The sequence below is a fragment of the Empidonax traillii genome, unplaced genomic scaffold (assembly GCF_003031625.1).
Source record: "Empidonax traillii isolate 1590-97213 ecotype Southwest subspecies unplaced genomic scaffold, ASM303162v1 scaffold27:size3997909, whole genome shotgun sequence".
NCBI lineage: Eukaryota > Metazoa > Chordata > Aves > Passeriformes > Tyrannidae > Empidonax > Empidonax traillii.
Genome location: NW_020955220.1, coordinates 1,853,887 through 1,869,891, shown reverse-complemented (window position 1 = coordinate 1,869,891; position 16,005 = coordinate 1,853,887). Strand labels below are relative to the sequence as shown.

Below are 16,005 nucleotides of genomic sequence, written 5' to 3'. Positions count from 1 at the left end.
GGCTAGAGCATGGAAACCTGGAGGGAGTGTGGAACTTCTCAGCTTGCATCACCTTGCTTGGAATGGAGAGCAGCTGGTGGGAGCTCCCCATCTTACTTCTCTGGGGGAGATGCAGTGAGAAGTCAGAGCTGTGATCTCCATTTGCCAGGTCCAGTCCTGAGTGCAGTGTCTGCAGATGCCTGGGGACTGTTCAGTCACCCAGAGGTGATGATGCTTTGGTGCTTCTGCTGCAGCCCCTTGCACGTCATATGTGCAGATGGGACAGCTGACCTTGAGATTAGCTCAGTTGGTTAGAGCCTGATGCTAATAACACCCAGGTTGTGAGCTCAATCCCTCTGTGAGCCATTCACTTAAGAGTTGGACTTTGATGATCCCTTCCAACTCAGAATATTCTGTGATTAAGCTCGTGCACTTGTCAGAAGGATGGGCTGCTCTGACTGTCCCTCTGTGTCCATGCTGCCTTATCCAAAATATTTTGTGTTTGTATTTTGAAATATTTGAGACAAGGACAGTGGGCGGAGGGGCAGGGAAGATTAATGAAGACATACGGACTGAAAGCCAAACTATGGTTTGATTAAATGGGTTTCTTTTCCTGAGCCTAATTCTTCCCTTGGGATTCACTGCACGTCCCAGTAATAAGTAATCTGAACTTTAGAGATTAATAACATCCTGTGCCAGCCCATTCATCCAGCAAAACTCCTTAACTCTTTTGTTACATGTCAGCATGAGGCTCCAGCCTTTTCAAAGTGCTCTTCTGACTGTGAAAATTTAGATTCATATTTACCTTATTACCTTTGTAACATCAAGAAGTATTTCTTCTCTTACGCTCAGGAACTTTGTCAAGGCCTGTGCCTCGCAACAGGCTTTGATCCCATGTTCCTTCCCATTGGTTGTCACTAGAAATGCCACAGGATAATTTGTTTCCTGCTATTTGAAATGGAAATTGTAGCAGGATGAGGAACAGAGCATGATATTCATGCCAAATATCATAAGCTGAATTCTCCTCGTGGTTTGTGGGAATCCCGGTTATTAAAGTTGACCTCTGAGAAATCAGTATATTTTTCCACAAGGCTTGGGCAGTGGATGTGCTCCTCATCAGGAGACAGAAACTATTCCAGCTGTTCCCTGTCCTGTGCTGTGAAAAGAGGACTGGAGATAGCAGTGCTGACAGCTGGAGGTATGGGGGCAAGCTGGGAAGCGTTCAAGCGGAGTGCTGTCTTTTTTATTCATGCAACCCTAACCCTGGCTTACTGAAAGGAGGCAGCAGGGCTGCTGCCCTGCCTAGATAGCCAGGGGCCTTTGCTTCATCTACTAGGATAGTTGCAAATGGAAGGTGCCTACAGTTTTCTCTGCTCCAAATGGGTGCTGTGCATGTTAAGGGAGGAAAAGCTCCCTGGGTATCTTGCAGGATTAAGATATGCTCCTCAAAGAATGTAGGCAAAATCCCAGGCACAGATAAGCACTGCAGCTTATGCACTTGCATGAGGGGCTGCTGTGGAATGGGCATCATCATCCAGGGGCTTTGTCAGTGGTTCTGTTGATGCTGCACCAGCTTGTAACAGTGTTTGTGCTTCTGTGGTCCGTCTCCAATTGTTTTTGCTTCTGGATGGGAAGTGAAACTTCAGGAGAAAAGCTGATTGCTTTGCTGTGCAGAAATACTCGAGAAGCTCGGGTTCCTACTGGCTGCACAGGCACTGGCTCTGCTTGCTCACATGTGGCACTTCAGACAGCTGTGTTTTTTGTTTGGAAACCAGGGAAATGAGCCCCTGCAAGCAGAAGTGTTGTTCAACACACAAGGTGATCCCAGGAATCTGAAATTCAGAGAAAAACATCTTTGACATATTGCAAGAGGCTTGGTGGCCTCAGACCCTCAGTGGAAAGGCGTACAGGGAAACTGGTGGCTTCTGGGGGTTGTATTTCGACACTGCTGTAAGCTCTGAGTGCAGAGTGTGCTGTGGGTGATGAGGGGTTTGGATCTGTTTTCTCTGCAGTCCTTCTCCCTGTCAGAACTTCCTGTGGGGCATAGCAGTATTTACAGTGCTCAGGACTTTGTGTTCTCCAGGAAGTTTCTGAACTTGCCGGCCCAGTGTAGATATTAAAGGGGGGGGAACGGTTGTTCTGGAAGCTGTTTCCTCTCTTTTTTCTTTCCATGACAAATTGTACACCCTGCTGGTGTGGGTGGTTGGTGGGACATGGGGAATGGTGGGCTGCACTGGAATGGTAACGCGACTCACTCATCACCCATCTTCCAATATAAGCAGTGGCCCTGCTGTCTTTACCAGCAACAGTAATTCAATAGTTGCACACAGTAGCTGCCTGGTGCTGAGCCGGGACTACGTGACCAAAGCAGGTGAGGTTTAGTGCCTGTTACCACCTGGATACAGAGAAGGGAGTGACAGTCTGTATTGGGATGAGGAAAGCTGATGCAGTGGTGGATTTTAGTGGAAGACGGGGTAATTCCTCAAAACTGGGTGTGGTCATTTCATAATTTGCAATGTATTACTTCCAGCTCAAGAGAAATGTATGTTGGCCCCAGTCTTGACACAAAAAAGAGACATTGAAATGGGAATTTTGAATTATTACAAAAGCAATTCACAGTTACTCTGTGTCAACGTCTAGTTGTTAAAAGAGGTGACTTCACAAAATAAAAAATACTTTACCTGAATCAGCAGAGTATTTTAAGTGAGCAAATAGGAATGCTAATCAGAAGGAGACTATTAATTTCTTATGCTCTTCCACAGAAGCCATAATCCAACTGTTGAAAGTTATGTTAATTTGAAAAATAATAAAATCTCTTAAAGATGCATATTTAGAGGAAAAAAAAGGGAAGATAAAATTAGTGCAAATTTAAAGTTGGAAAGCATAAAAGATGGTCAAAAGAAGCATAAGGTAAAAATCATGTCCAGAGATTTAAGAACAGCAAAGAAGAATGTAAGGATCTTGAGCACAAAAGGAAGCTTGGCAGCACCGTGCACCCATTGCAAGTCAGTGTATTAGAACTATCAATGACAAAGCTGAAAAGATGTCAGAGCTTGACATTTCTTCCCCCTCCTCTCGAAAGACAAATAAACACCTTCACATCATGTGATAGGTATATTCAAGGAATAACTTAGCTGATAAGCCAGGGAGGAGAGGAAGCCATCTGGAGCTCCCTGGATATTTTCTGATGAAACTTCAAGCTTTGTGCATAGTGGCAATAAATCTCCAGTTAAAATACAGCTTTGATGGGCTAGTAGCAAATTAATACCAGAAGTTTCCTGACAGGAGACTGATGTAACTGATAACAGTTTTCTTTTCTGATTTGAAAAACCACTTTGAATTGAGAATCCTAAAGAAATTAGTACAAAGCAGAAGTAGGGTACAGGCACAGAAGTCCAGTAAACACCATATAAATATGAAAAATAACTGTCTAAAGGTCACTGTGTCAGCAGTATCCTGCTGCTTGCTGGTTGTATATTAAGTGTCTGGATCTGACTGCTGCGACGTAAGCCAGAAGAATATCTTCCTGCCGAGACACTATTTAATCAGCAGGCATCAGGAAAGCTTGGTGGGGCCGCTGCATAGTAGCAGGGAGATGGGCTGTGATGCCAAGGTGGGAGGCAGTGTGAGTGCCTTTCAGAGAGCCAGGGAGGCTGAGCACCATACCCAGCACTGCAGGGCACCGTGGGAAGGTCTCTGACAGGGGAACCTGCTTTGAGCACAGGGTGAATGGGGGATTTGTTGGTGTGGCAGTCCGGGTCACTGGGGCTCGTGCCCAGAATCCCCCCGGGTGTTGCCTCTCCAGCAGTGTCGCAGGGCCGGTGTAAGCAGGGCCGTGGGACTGCCCTGAGCACAAAGCCCCTCTGTGCTCTGGGCAGATGCGGAAGGCAGAGAAGGGGTCTGTGTGCTGCCCGCTTCTTTGTGTCTGTCTCTTGATGCCATTGCTCAGCTTTTGCTGCCTCTAGCACCTGCCAGCTCTCCAGGATTTCCATGTACTTTTCTTTTTTCCAGGAAAACAGGGCTCGTCCAGTGTGTCTTGTGCAATTTCCCAGGGTCGTATCCCAGTCACAACACTAAAAGCAGCAAAAGGATGAGTTGTTCCCACACCAAGCAGTGTTGTACACATGCATAGCATTTAGCAGGATGGTTGCCATGACTGAATTATGACTGAATGAACCTGGACCTTTGCTGGGGAAAGGAGGGAACACATTTATTCAGCTGCATCTGTATCCCACAAGGAGAGCATAGGCATTGCATTGGCCTTTGCTAATAGCATAGCTTACGAGTTCGTTGGCCTCTTTTTGCTGACACCCTGCCTCCTGAACCAAGGAAACAGAGCTGGGAAAAAGTCCAGCAGCCACCTCTGTCCTAAAGCAGGATCAGCTATCACAGTGCTGGCAGATAGAGATGTCATTTGTCTGAAGACAATTAATGAGTCTCCCTTGCCCTTTTTTTTTTTCCAAACATAACAATCCAATTGCTTCAATCTTTCCTCATAGGTCAAACTTTTAGACTTCTGATCTTTCTTCTTATTCTCTTCTGGAGTTTCTCCAAGTGGTCTACATCTTTCCTCAAAGGCAGTGTCCAAAATTGGTCACAGAACCTCACAGGAGACTTTACCAGCTTTAGATGGAGGGAAGGATTACTATAAACTGCTATATTTGCAGTAATGTTTTCTCTAGAAGAACTACTTAACAGATTGCTTACCACACTGTCTTTGGGTGATGGCTATTATCTAAATGTCATATTTTCTCTTGTCCTTAAGTGAGTTAGACTCTCCCCTATTTGTCAAATTTATTTTCAATTCCAGTCCTATGTGTCAGTGAGCTTTTCTCCCAGCTTGGTGTTATCTCAGAGACAGGCATACTCTTTATCTTCCAGCTCACTAGTGCACAGGTATGTGTGTACATGGGACAGATTAGCTCAAGCACTCTGCCCAGCTATGTAGCCTTGATTCATAGGAGTCTGCTAGGATTTGAGACATGTAGGGCTGCGTGATTTCAGTATCAAATGTCTCTGAAAGTCAGTATCCAAAAAACCCATTATGTTGTTTGGATTATCAGTTTTGCTGACACTTCAGTGTTTATACTTCATCACTTACAAGTATTTAAACTGGAAAAGCATAATCCAGTAAATGTGTATTTATTATTCTACATAGCACTACTAGGAGGGTCAGAGATCACACCAGTATTTAGGCCACAATCTTTGCCATATGAATACTTAAAACTTGGAGCAGTCTCCCATGTTGTTCCATGTAACAGTTGTGAAAATCCTGATCTGGAGCTTAAATTCTAATTTTAACATGCTCAGTGTCTTGCCCTGAGATTTTGAAATAAACCCTCTTAAACCAAAGCCATTGACTTACTGTATATGTGTTAATATGTATATTCTAAGTAAAACCTGAGCCTCTCCACAGACTAAGACATGTTGGCCTGAAACAGGTGGTTTACATCACTTTTCAAAGTCTTCCTAGGTAACCTGGATAAGAGCATGTTTAAATGAAAAAGGCAGATGAAGAATGGGCAAGAAATCAGTTGGAGACAGAGAAAATTTCATAAAAGGGTTGATAAATGAAAGAGTGTGGCTCTTCTGAGTGTTTATGGTTTCAGATGTTTGGTTATGGTGAGTCTGAAGACAGGAGAGCCTTTTGAGTAACGTGAATCAAAACCTGATGCAAGTTCAGCAACCTCACGGAGTAATTGTTGAGTTTTTCAGGCGATTCAGCCTGAAAAGCTTAATGACTACTGAAATCTCATTTTTACTCTCCAGGAGGATAATGTGTGTATCCCGTTTCCACCTTGAGCTGCAGCGCTGACTGGTCCTGTGCCCTTTCCCTGACATCACTGCTGACAGAACTCCACAGACATGAAACTCTGCAGTTAGTAAATGAGCACAGACTGCATTGCCCAAGCCCCTCTCTACTAGGCGGGTTTCCTGGGATTCCATGGGAAAGGTGCTGCGTTGACTTAGCTCTGGCCATTATGGTATATGGTCATGTTTCTGAGGTAGTACAGGTCCCTACCTCACTTCATTTTGGGCTGGAACTGTGTCGTATCCTGTGTTTATTACTGTGCAAGGCTAGCCTTGTGGCCCTGGCCAGAATGCTCAAGAAGAATAAAAGCAGATTATTCTGCATGCAGAGAAGTGCTGCTGGACCCTCCGGGTAGATGGAAAAGGTTGGAAACACAAAAATCCAGAAAGGATCACTGTTTATAAGTTGACTAAGAGAATAAATTCCAAGAGGATTGAGAGTTGCAGAAGTTACGAGATCAAAGTGAAACACAGACAAAAGGAATAGACTAGCAATAAATAAATAAGGACCAAAAATGAGAATGTTTCTGACCATACAGAGGTGTACTGAGAGCATAAAGATGATGGTAGGAACTGTCTCTGTCAGTGTGGCACTTGTGCAGTGGAAGAGTGATGGCCTTGCTTTACAGTTTCTTGTGATCTCTTCTCTAACAGGCTGAGTGTGAACACCCAAAGGAAAGATCACACATCAACTTTAGCTGTTGTGCTAAGCCAGAGTTTACAAAAACATTTGTATTTATTAGAGATGATGGGTTACAGTGAGGTTACCTGAACTCAGCATGGCTTTGGACTATGGACAGCATCTTTCCTTTTCTCCTTGATAGTCCTAATTTCAGTCTTCAAACAAGCCTTAGTCGCTCTTTATTTCATCTCTAAAAGCAGCTGGTTGCCTGATTCCTTTTAACTTTTGTTGCTAAGTCTTGCTTGGTGAGAAGAGAGTTGGTAGGTGCGCAGCCTTGGCTATGAGTGACATCTCCTGGCATAGAGAGCTGCCAGTGACTTAGTGTCATTCGAGGGGTAGTTTCATATTTGTCTTAAGGCTCTGGAAGACAAAGGAGTCAAACCTGCTTCCTTGCCTTGACACAGAGCTGCCTCCCACACTGGTGTGGTCCTTCCTGGGTTATGCACAGAGCAGCAGGGTTTCTGCAGCAAAACTGCCATCAGCTGGAGTGGCTGACAACATCCTTCTCAGTTCTCTGTCTTAGAGACAGAAAGGATACTAGATCTGGTTGTGTTTTGAGACCATCACTGGATGGAACCAATGGTAGCCCTTACAAAAAAAGCAAAGAGACCAAAATTAGAAACAGACAGAGATGCCTGAGCAGCTGGGCTGTGCTCCAACATCTACAGAGTGCTTAATGCCCATGCAGCTGGGCATGGCTCCAGCCCCAAGCAGCTCTGAGGCTGGGGAGAAGAAAAGCATCATCATTTCCATGCCTACTTATGGCCTTATGTTTTTGTCACTGCTTACAGAGGGCAGTATGGGAGAAAGAGTAGAGATCTGTCTCTTTGGGGTCTGGCTGGGCACAGAGACAGAAGATCATGTCTGCTTAATCTTTAGCTGAGGAAAAACTGCTAATGGAAGAAAAGTCCTGGAGTCTGGCAACCAGACGGTCAAATACTGCTCCACGTGGTGGACGCTAGGGAGTGTCTGCATGACAGTGGTGTGAATTTAAAACGCAAAGGAGCTGGAGGAAGTGAGAATAAGTTCATTCTTTAGCCACTGCAGAACCTAGAGCTGATGGAGGTAACCAAGTGCACAGAAAAGGGAACTTGTTGAAATGCCTCACTTTTCTGAACAAATGGCAGGTGAACTTTTATGACATTGAATTCTTTACCTGGATTTGCAGTGTTGTTGTTTGGTTTGGGTTTTGTTTGTTTTTTTTTTTAAATAATCAAGTATTCAGTATGTACACTTTGAGTACTATTTAGAAGGTTATTACTTTGCTAGGCTACCTTCTGGATTATGCTTATAATTCTGTACATTCTTTTCTTATATGAAACATTTCAGTAAAATGCTCCTCAGTAGCATAAGAGTTCAGATGGATACTCTGATATGGGATACAGCAATGAAAACACATCTCTACAACCCACAGAGTCCTGAAAAGGTCTCACGATACTGAACTAAAATTCAGGCAAGAGTCGTATTCAGGGTTAAGGAAATAATGTGCCTTGGCAAAAAAATGACTGATCTCAAGCTACAGGTGGGATGCAGACAATTATCATTATGCCTCTGCCTACAGACAAGGGATTTCTACAGGTGTTTATTGGAATGGTCCATTATAGGGAGAAAATTGTTCCTGCTTTGCTGCTAATGCTGGTACTTCTCAGAGTGTGGCTGCTGAAAAGATACAGCAGTCAGACAATACCCATCACAACAGGAAATTTGAAAATCTTAGAAGTTCTACAAAGTCACCCAGCCTTCGTTCCTATGACAGCAAACACTCAACAAAGCCCTTAGTGGCTGCCTTTAGGCAAGATCTCAGAGTACGGGTGGCAATAATTGTGTGAATGTGCTGTGCAACTGTCAGCAGCACTTTCATTTTTCAAGCACGCTAACTTCTTATCTATACCGTGCAGCTAATTTTACATTATAGCATCTGGTTTTGTTCATTTTCCTAGGGTTAAAATAATCTTTGTTTAACAGACATGCTCAGTGCTATCGTAACCTGAGCCAGCTACTCTCTCCAATAAGAAGAAAAGTCTCCCAGCTGTCACGCTCTGCTGTTTCTAATCACTTCAAGCCATGAGTTCTGGGGCATTTTTGAATAAAGCTGGATAAAATACATTCTTACTTCCTACTGTCTGGTATGTGCACTAGACTATTTTTTCAAGCTGCATTCTTGCAGATACTGGCAAGCATGCTGTGCCCCTAACAGGCACTCACAAAATGCGAGTGTAACAAGCTTCCAAATTTCACAGTTAGCCTCAGCAGATTTACACATGAGTGTGATGAGAGGGAGCACAGACCTCCAGGTCTGTGTTATGTTTCCAATGGACATGTCTGCAGCATCTTCAAAGCAAGCTCTCTTGGCATTTCCAGGTTCCATTTTCTCTAGGTAGGTGGGAAGACATTATTTGTCAATAGTTAAGAGATTTCCAGAGGTGTGTTGCTTCTTTTCACTTGGGCTAACTTCTGAAAATAACTCTAGGATTTGGGGTCATTTGTAAGGTCAGGTAACACTATATAGTTATGGCGCCTGGGACCACCTCTCATAAAACCAGAGCAGTGAGAAGATGGCCCTGATCAGAACTTACATGCTTTTCATAGTTGCATGCATGACATGAGGTGCCAGAATGGTTTTGGAGCATTGACCTGGTATCACCTGAGGTCTGGAGACTGCTGGAGCCCCGGTTCTGGCATGCAGATGCAGAGCAGGTTCAGTCACCTTACCTTATTGAAGTGTGACAATAGTTGATGTGTTTGCCTGCACTGAAGTATTGTCACCATCCTGTAATGTATTTCTAAACATCTCCTAGAGTATTTGTGTATAAGGAGAAGAGAAATTAGTATCCATGTGAGCAGTGACCAGTGCTTTTGAGTATGGAGCATCGGTATGAGTAGAAATTAATTTCTTGTCACAGTGGGAGCAAGTATGTCCACTAGTGCTATTTAGTTGTTACATCTGTTGAATTTACATCTAGATTATAAATCTGGGAAATACACTGGGCACAGGGCAGATCATGGAGATGTGGCACTGCCCATGAAAGCACATCTGCAGGACACCAGGGACTGAGCTCTGCCTCTAAGAAATCCCTCACAAGGATGTGGAGTAGGAGATGGGACAGGGATGGACAAAGGCTTCATAGTGAAAACAGCCTGCAGGAATGTGCCTAAAGACCTTTGGAGTGTGAGGTAAGATGAGCTACTGGGATACTAATATCTTTTTTCTGCTCTAGTCACAGGTACCAAACCAAAGATGTCCTCAACAAGAAAGATTCTACTCATCCTGGGATTCCTCTCTACTTTGGCTGTAATTGCTTTAATTGCTGTAGCAGTGACCCAAAACAAGCCACTTCCGAAGAATATTAAGGTATTACAAGCTGGTACTCTTAAAACAAGCTGGGGAGTTAGGTGTTCATAGCGCTCAAGGACATGTTGCTGCCTTTGCTGGGTCTGGCTAACCTCTTTTTCTGGCTCCATGCACCTCAACATCTTGGTTTACATCTTTGTCAGGGGATCATCTCTTAAGTAATCAGTCTCAATTTTGTACTTTTCTGCTCTTGTATCTTTTGATGGAACCTTTACACTGAAGCACTATCGTGAAGAGTAATGACACACATTCCCACAGCTGCCAGATAAGCTGTTCGCTCCTGGCCCCCCCGTGTGTGGAGGTCAGCACACACTGTGTCTGGTTTGGTGCCTCAGGTGTGATAGTGGCTCTGTCTTGCCCACAGTATGGGATTGTGCTGGATGCGGGATCGTCCCACACTAACCTCTATGTGTACGAGTGGCCAGCAGAGAAGGAGAACGACACTGGGGTGGTGAAGCAGGTGAAGGTGTGTAAAGTTGAAGGTAAGAGGAGGAAAGGGAGCTATGGAAGGGGCATGGGATGAAGAAGAGATAATGCAGTCAAAGGGTGGGGGAGGAGAAACCTGGAAGAAGAGGCCAATATTGAAACAGTGTTATGTCACTTAAGAGACTTGATGATCCTTGTGAATCCCTTCCAACTCAGAATATCCTGTGAGTATTCTGATTCTGTAATCTGTGAGCTAATGTATATCCCACCTCTTCCCATGGGGAGCTGTATATGTTTGACCTTCCTGGGGGAAAAATGGATCCACTTTTTCCTTTGTTTTTAGAATGCTTGGAAGTAAGTGCTTTTTTGAAAGATCTACACGAAAGAATGCATTTAAATAAATAAAATGTCATCATGCACTCTTGCTGAAGTGCTGATGAACATCAGGCAGTGAGAGGGGAGGGCATAGTTTGCTCTTTTTCAAGGCTTCTGTGCAAGCTAGGCAGTGGGCTTGAAGCCCAAGGTTGCTCAACTTAAGCATGTTGTGGTTTATTTTTTATTCTATTTAATTGCTGTGTAGATATTTTATGGTTCAGGAAGGCATAAATGAAGCCTAAGGGTGCACACAGCAAGGAGCAGCACAGACCGTCATGGATCATTGCACTCTGAAGGGATGAAAGGTGTTGTCAGACCTGCCTGGGGTCTTTTCAGGCGCCTGCAGTGCAGGGAAGAGCCATGCTGTTACCAAGCTGCTGCAATAGCTGCTCAGCACTGCACCATCCCATGTCATGGGCAGCACACTGAGCATATGGAACCTGGAGCGAGTGCAGCCTGGGCTTCGCTGCTGCGCAGGCACTGGGCCTGGGGCAGTTCAGGGGACATGTGGCAGAGAGGGACAAGGAATTTTTCTTTGTGTTAGCATGAAAGGCAATAGCTGCAAAACACCCAGTGTTGTAGTGTGACTGTAAAGTATACAAACAAATGATAGCATCTGCCCCTTGAGGGCCCAGCACAGTGAAGGGTCAGGGATTTTCAGGCACAGATCCAGGGTACTCCCAGGCAGACTCAAAAAAGTCTGCAGCTGTTCAGGGCATACTCAGGAAACAGTTTGTTTCACTGCAGTCCTCATTGCTGGTTCGTAGCCTGCTTCTTGGAGAACAGGTGGCAGATGCTGGGCACTGTGGCCATCCTCCTGTGCAATGGGTTTAGTTGGTGCTGTAGGACTTCTAAATCCTCTCAGGAATGGGGTGGTTGAATCTGATACTGCTGCCTGTGACATGGTTTAATACACCTGCTCATGGCAGCATTGTGGGGTTGTGCTTGGAGTTGGAACAATGAAGTGTCTTTATTTCTTGCAGGCCCTGGGATCTCAGGTTACTCCCATGCCACAGAGAATGCAGGTCCCTCTCTGGCACAGTGCCTACAACAAGCAAAAGATGTGATTCCCTCAATGCAGCACAAAGAGACACCTGTCTACCTCGGAGCAACTGCTGGCATGCGGCTTCTCAGGTACTGCAGGACCTGTCCCCTTCTCCTGCAGCACTGCACCTGGGATCACCAGGGATGCTCAGTGGGGACCTCTTGGGAAAAGTCCTTGGAGATACTAACAGTTCACACTGTGTCCAGATACCCTCTTCTGAAGCTGACCTCTCTGAACCCTGAGTCCTCCTGGCTCTTCCCTTGCTTGCCAGCTTGCCACTCGCTCCAACCTTCCATCATCTCCTGCATCCAGATGCAGCACAGAGACACCAGGAGATCAGCAGTGCCCAAGCTGATGCTTAGACACCCCCTACATCAAAGGGATGCTCAGACATCCCCACAATCTGGTATTAGGCCTAACCTAGAATTTTTGAGCCCAACCATGTTGTAACTCCCCACATATCTTGACTCTTCCTGGGGCCATCAGAGGATAAGGTAACTTTATAATCACATAGTCCTTTAATTCTAATTTGTGATTTTCGTGGGTGTGCCCCAGAATTCTTGTCTGGCTGTAACCCGGAGCTGGTGTTATGTATATATTGCCTGGGAGATCTCCCTGGGGATACCTTCTGGATTTCTTCTCTAATGGTGGTGGTGAAGAGTGTTCCTATCAGGACACATGCTCCAGGTGAACAAGAGCTCTGGTCTCTGCTCCGAGTACCACTCTCAGCTCCAGGGTCTGTAAGAGTCAGACCTGGTGGCAGCTGTGCTGTCAAGGTGTTGACAGAGAGCGACATGGCCAGCTGGAACTGGATAACCCGTATGAGTGACTATTCTCTTATAATTTAACATTTGGTGGGGAGTTACAGCCTGCCTACTCAGAGTAAAGCTCATAGACTACAGAGAGCTGTCAGCCAGAGTCACTCCATTCTTTCTTCCGTTCATCCAGGTTGGAGAATAAAAGTGCAGCTGATGAAGTCTTGTCCTCAGTAGAGAAGACACTACGCTTAGCTCCCTTCAACTTCCAGGGTGCCAGAATCATCACTGGTCAGGAAGAAGGGGCCTATGGATGGATCACCATTAATTACCTTCTGGGCAGTTTCAAGCAGGTAGTATATCTGCAGCAAGTATGTTTGAATAATTGGCTTGCAGCACTTTGTAAATCATGTCTTGCAAGAAGCTGTTGCAGGCACCATCTTCCCTTGTAAGCCATTTACCAGGGATCAGGAAGCTGCACATCTTGCCTCAGCAGTTACTGCGAGTACATCCTGATACCAGGATGCACCACTGTAGTCAGGCTTAAAGCACTGAAATAAAATACCAGCATCTTCAATAATTTTGCTTGGCTACAGTGTCCTTCTCACTTACTGATCTAAAATACTTCTGTGTCTATAAAGTCTGACAGTGATTCTTTACTATTGAGCTTATAAATCATCTAGGAACTGAAACATTAAGTTGGCTGTCTTTTTCTCATAACAATTGTATTACCTTTCATATTCTTAGTCCTCCTGCAAACACTATGACTTGATCCAAGTTCTGCATTTACAAGCCTGCATCTTTCTTGTGTCTCGTTCCAGCTCTCATGTCATGCCCCTCTCCAGGACTTCCTGTGTTTTCTGTGTTCTGTGCTTTGGCTTCTCTTCTCATAAGTCTTTCTCTTTTTTATTTTTATCTCCAAAATAAAATCTTCTCCATGCCTGATATATCTGTTTTACTTTGAAATTAATTTTTTTTTTTAAAAGTCTGGCTGGAAAAAGCTTTTACATTCCCTGAAATCCACAAGTGAGACATCAGGAGCACTAGACCTCGGAGGAGCCTCAACACAGATTACCTTTGTATCAAAGGAAGTCTCTTCTGAGTCTCCAGAGAACCAGCTCTACTTCCGTCTCTATGGCAAGGATTATCAAGTGTACACACACAGCTTTCTCTGCTATGGGAAGGACCAGGCTCTGCAACAGAAACTGGCCAGGGACCTACAGGCAAGTATATCTACACCTGTAATTGCACGTGGAGACCCTGGACCCTCCCATCTTTGGCATACTGGTGCTGTAAAAGTTGCTGTGTTCCAGCTAAATGCCTCATTGCTTAGTCTGGATTAGGAAAATGTCATTGTCTTCCATAAAAACTGAGCATGAGATGCCCAAAGAGGTGACAGTCAATACTTTCAGAAGTACTACCAATCTGAGATGCTTTGAGTCTTTGGCACAGAACACCAAAAGAACTGCATTTAACTGAAATACTCAGGGGAGGCGACATTTTACCATCTCTGAGAATCCCAAACCAACAGCACCTTCACAAACTGTGGCTGAAGGTAATTTGCCCAGGGTCCTACAGGGAGGCTGTGGCAGTCCCCACATCTTTCCTCTCAAAGCCAGTGTCTTAAGCCATCCTCATCGCTTTGACCTGATGTCTGCACCTTGATGTGATGTACTTGATGAGACAAGTGCTTTGGGGCCACCATTCCTTGGGGCTCTTTCTCAGGGTGTTACTCTAGAACAAAGTGTAACTGCTTGAGTTGATTTTTACTTTCAGACCGTGGAGAGCAGCAGTCTCCTTGACCCATGCTTTCACCAGGGGTATCAGAGGACTATAAATATAAGTGACTTCTTCAAAAACCCTTGTACATCAGACAAGAAAAAGCAATTACCTTTCAGTCAGCTATACATAGAGGGAGAGGGGAATTATCAAAAGTGCCGAGAAAACATCCAGAAACTCTTTGACAAAACCAGCTGTCCTTACTCCAGTTGCTCCTTCAATGGGATATACCTACCTCCATTACAAGGGGATTTCGGGGTGAGTCTTAACAGTTTTCAACTTGCTGTAATTCAGAATGTCAGAAGAGCAGAAGCTCAGTGTAATGCTACAGTGCATTCTTCATGACTGAGGCAGGAAATCATTTATAAGGTGGCTTCTTGGACATAAAACTACAAAATTAGTGCTGCACTTGTGGTGAGGATAGACATGTAAGAGCTACTGCAGTAAATGCTGGCCTGCCAGTACCGCACTGTTCCCACTCTAACCCATCTCCTTGGGGTTCTGTATTTACTGATTCATTTTTTAAGCAGTCCTTCCTGATGGCCAGCACCAGAGGCAGGAGAGCCTGCTGCAGGCAGGTACTCTGCTCCACAAACCTTGTCTCCTGAGGTCAGTGGTGGAGCCAGACCTGAAATTCACCCAGAAGTGTCTGAGTGCTACTAAAACCAATCAGCTCACCTGTCTGCTTCCCAGACATGATGAAGAGACAGTGCACACTCCGAACACACATTATGTGTGACCATGCTGACCATCAGTCCTAGAGCTGAGAGTCTTCAGTGACTTTGAGGTTTCCTGGGGAACTGTTAATACACCCTTGCCCTGTTCATAAACTGTCCCCTACCTATCAGCTACTGGCCATGGTCAGAGAGGGGTTTTCTGGACTCTGGATTATATGATGGGGCTCTGTACAGTCCTTTCAGACCATCACCTCTGCTCTTTTTGGTGATATTGGTTGCACGCTCACCTCATTCAGTTGCCAAAATGGGATCACAGTTGTGATGGCAGTCAGCATTCACTGTATGCCACTGGCACATGTCAAGGAGAGAGATTACAGAAGTTCTGCAGGATACCATAATTTCTTCCTTCACCTCTCAGCAGTTGAGAGGGGTTATGTCTCAAAATGACATCACTCTTGAAAATATACCTGCTCTTATGTGTGTGATGTTGCTTCTTATATTTCTCCATCTGTAAACAAATTGATTTTTTTAATGGGATTTCTGCTGTTCTGTTCATGTGGAGGCCCAGTCAGATTAAAACAATATTTCTTCTTCAGGCTTTTTCTGCTTTCTATTTTGTGATGAACTTTTTGAACCTCACCAGTGAATCAAGCCCTGTTCCCCTGAACGAAGTGACCAGAACCATTGAGAGCTTCTGTGCTCGGCCTTGGCAAGAGGTGAGTAGTGCTTGTTGCAGTAGACTATGGCTGCTGATACTTTGATGTAGGATAAATGGCTGGGGTTAATTTCCAAAGCAAGATGGGGAAGATTCCCCCATCACCTGCAGTGAATGCTCAGGCACAAGCTGGAACAGTGGGAAGGTGTGTTTAACAGCCTGGTGATTGCCTCATTCCCTAGGTGAAGACAATGTATCATGACGTCAAAGAAAAGTACCTGAGTGAATATTGCTTCTCTGGAGCCTACATCCTCTCTCTCCTGGAAAATGGCTATGAATTCACTTACGAGAACTGGCAAAGGATCCACTTCCTTGGAAAGGTTTGTATCGTGGTAGGGAGGGTTCTACCCTACACACCCTTACTGCACAGCCTGGCCCTGTATCCCCAGGAGGGTCACTGCCCCAGCAA

At 44.9% G+C, this 16,005-nt stretch overlaps 1 protein-coding gene across 8 annotated transcripts in view; it reads left to right on the top strand.

The window, feature by feature from the left end:
* Nucleotides 1-16,005, top strand: part of ENTPD1 (ectonucleoside triphosphate diphosphohydrolase 1) — a 32,787-nt gene that overhangs the window by 12,074 nt on the left and 4,708 nt on the right. For 7 of the 8 annotated variants that reach the window (XM_027908754.1, XM_027908769.1, XM_027908793.1 and 4 more), the window contains 8 exons: nt 9,691-9,824; nt 10,189-10,306; nt 11,609-11,759; nt 12,619-12,778; nt 13,412-13,648; nt 14,202-14,462; nt 15,478-15,597; nt 15,779-15,916. In XM_027908754.1, the coding sequence (XP_027764555.1) occupies nt 9,691-9,824; nt 10,189-10,306; nt 11,609-11,759; nt 12,619-12,778; nt 13,412-13,648; nt 14,202-14,462; nt 15,478-15,597; nt 15,779-15,916 (1,319 nt within the window). Of the gene's footprint in view, nt 1-1,870; nt 1,930-9,690; nt 9,825-10,188; nt 10,307-11,608; nt 11,760-12,618; nt 12,779-13,411; nt 13,649-14,201; nt 14,463-15,477; nt 15,598-15,778; nt 15,917-16,005 lie in introns of those variants that run through there. The other variant, XM_027908785.1, reaches the window with a different exon arrangement.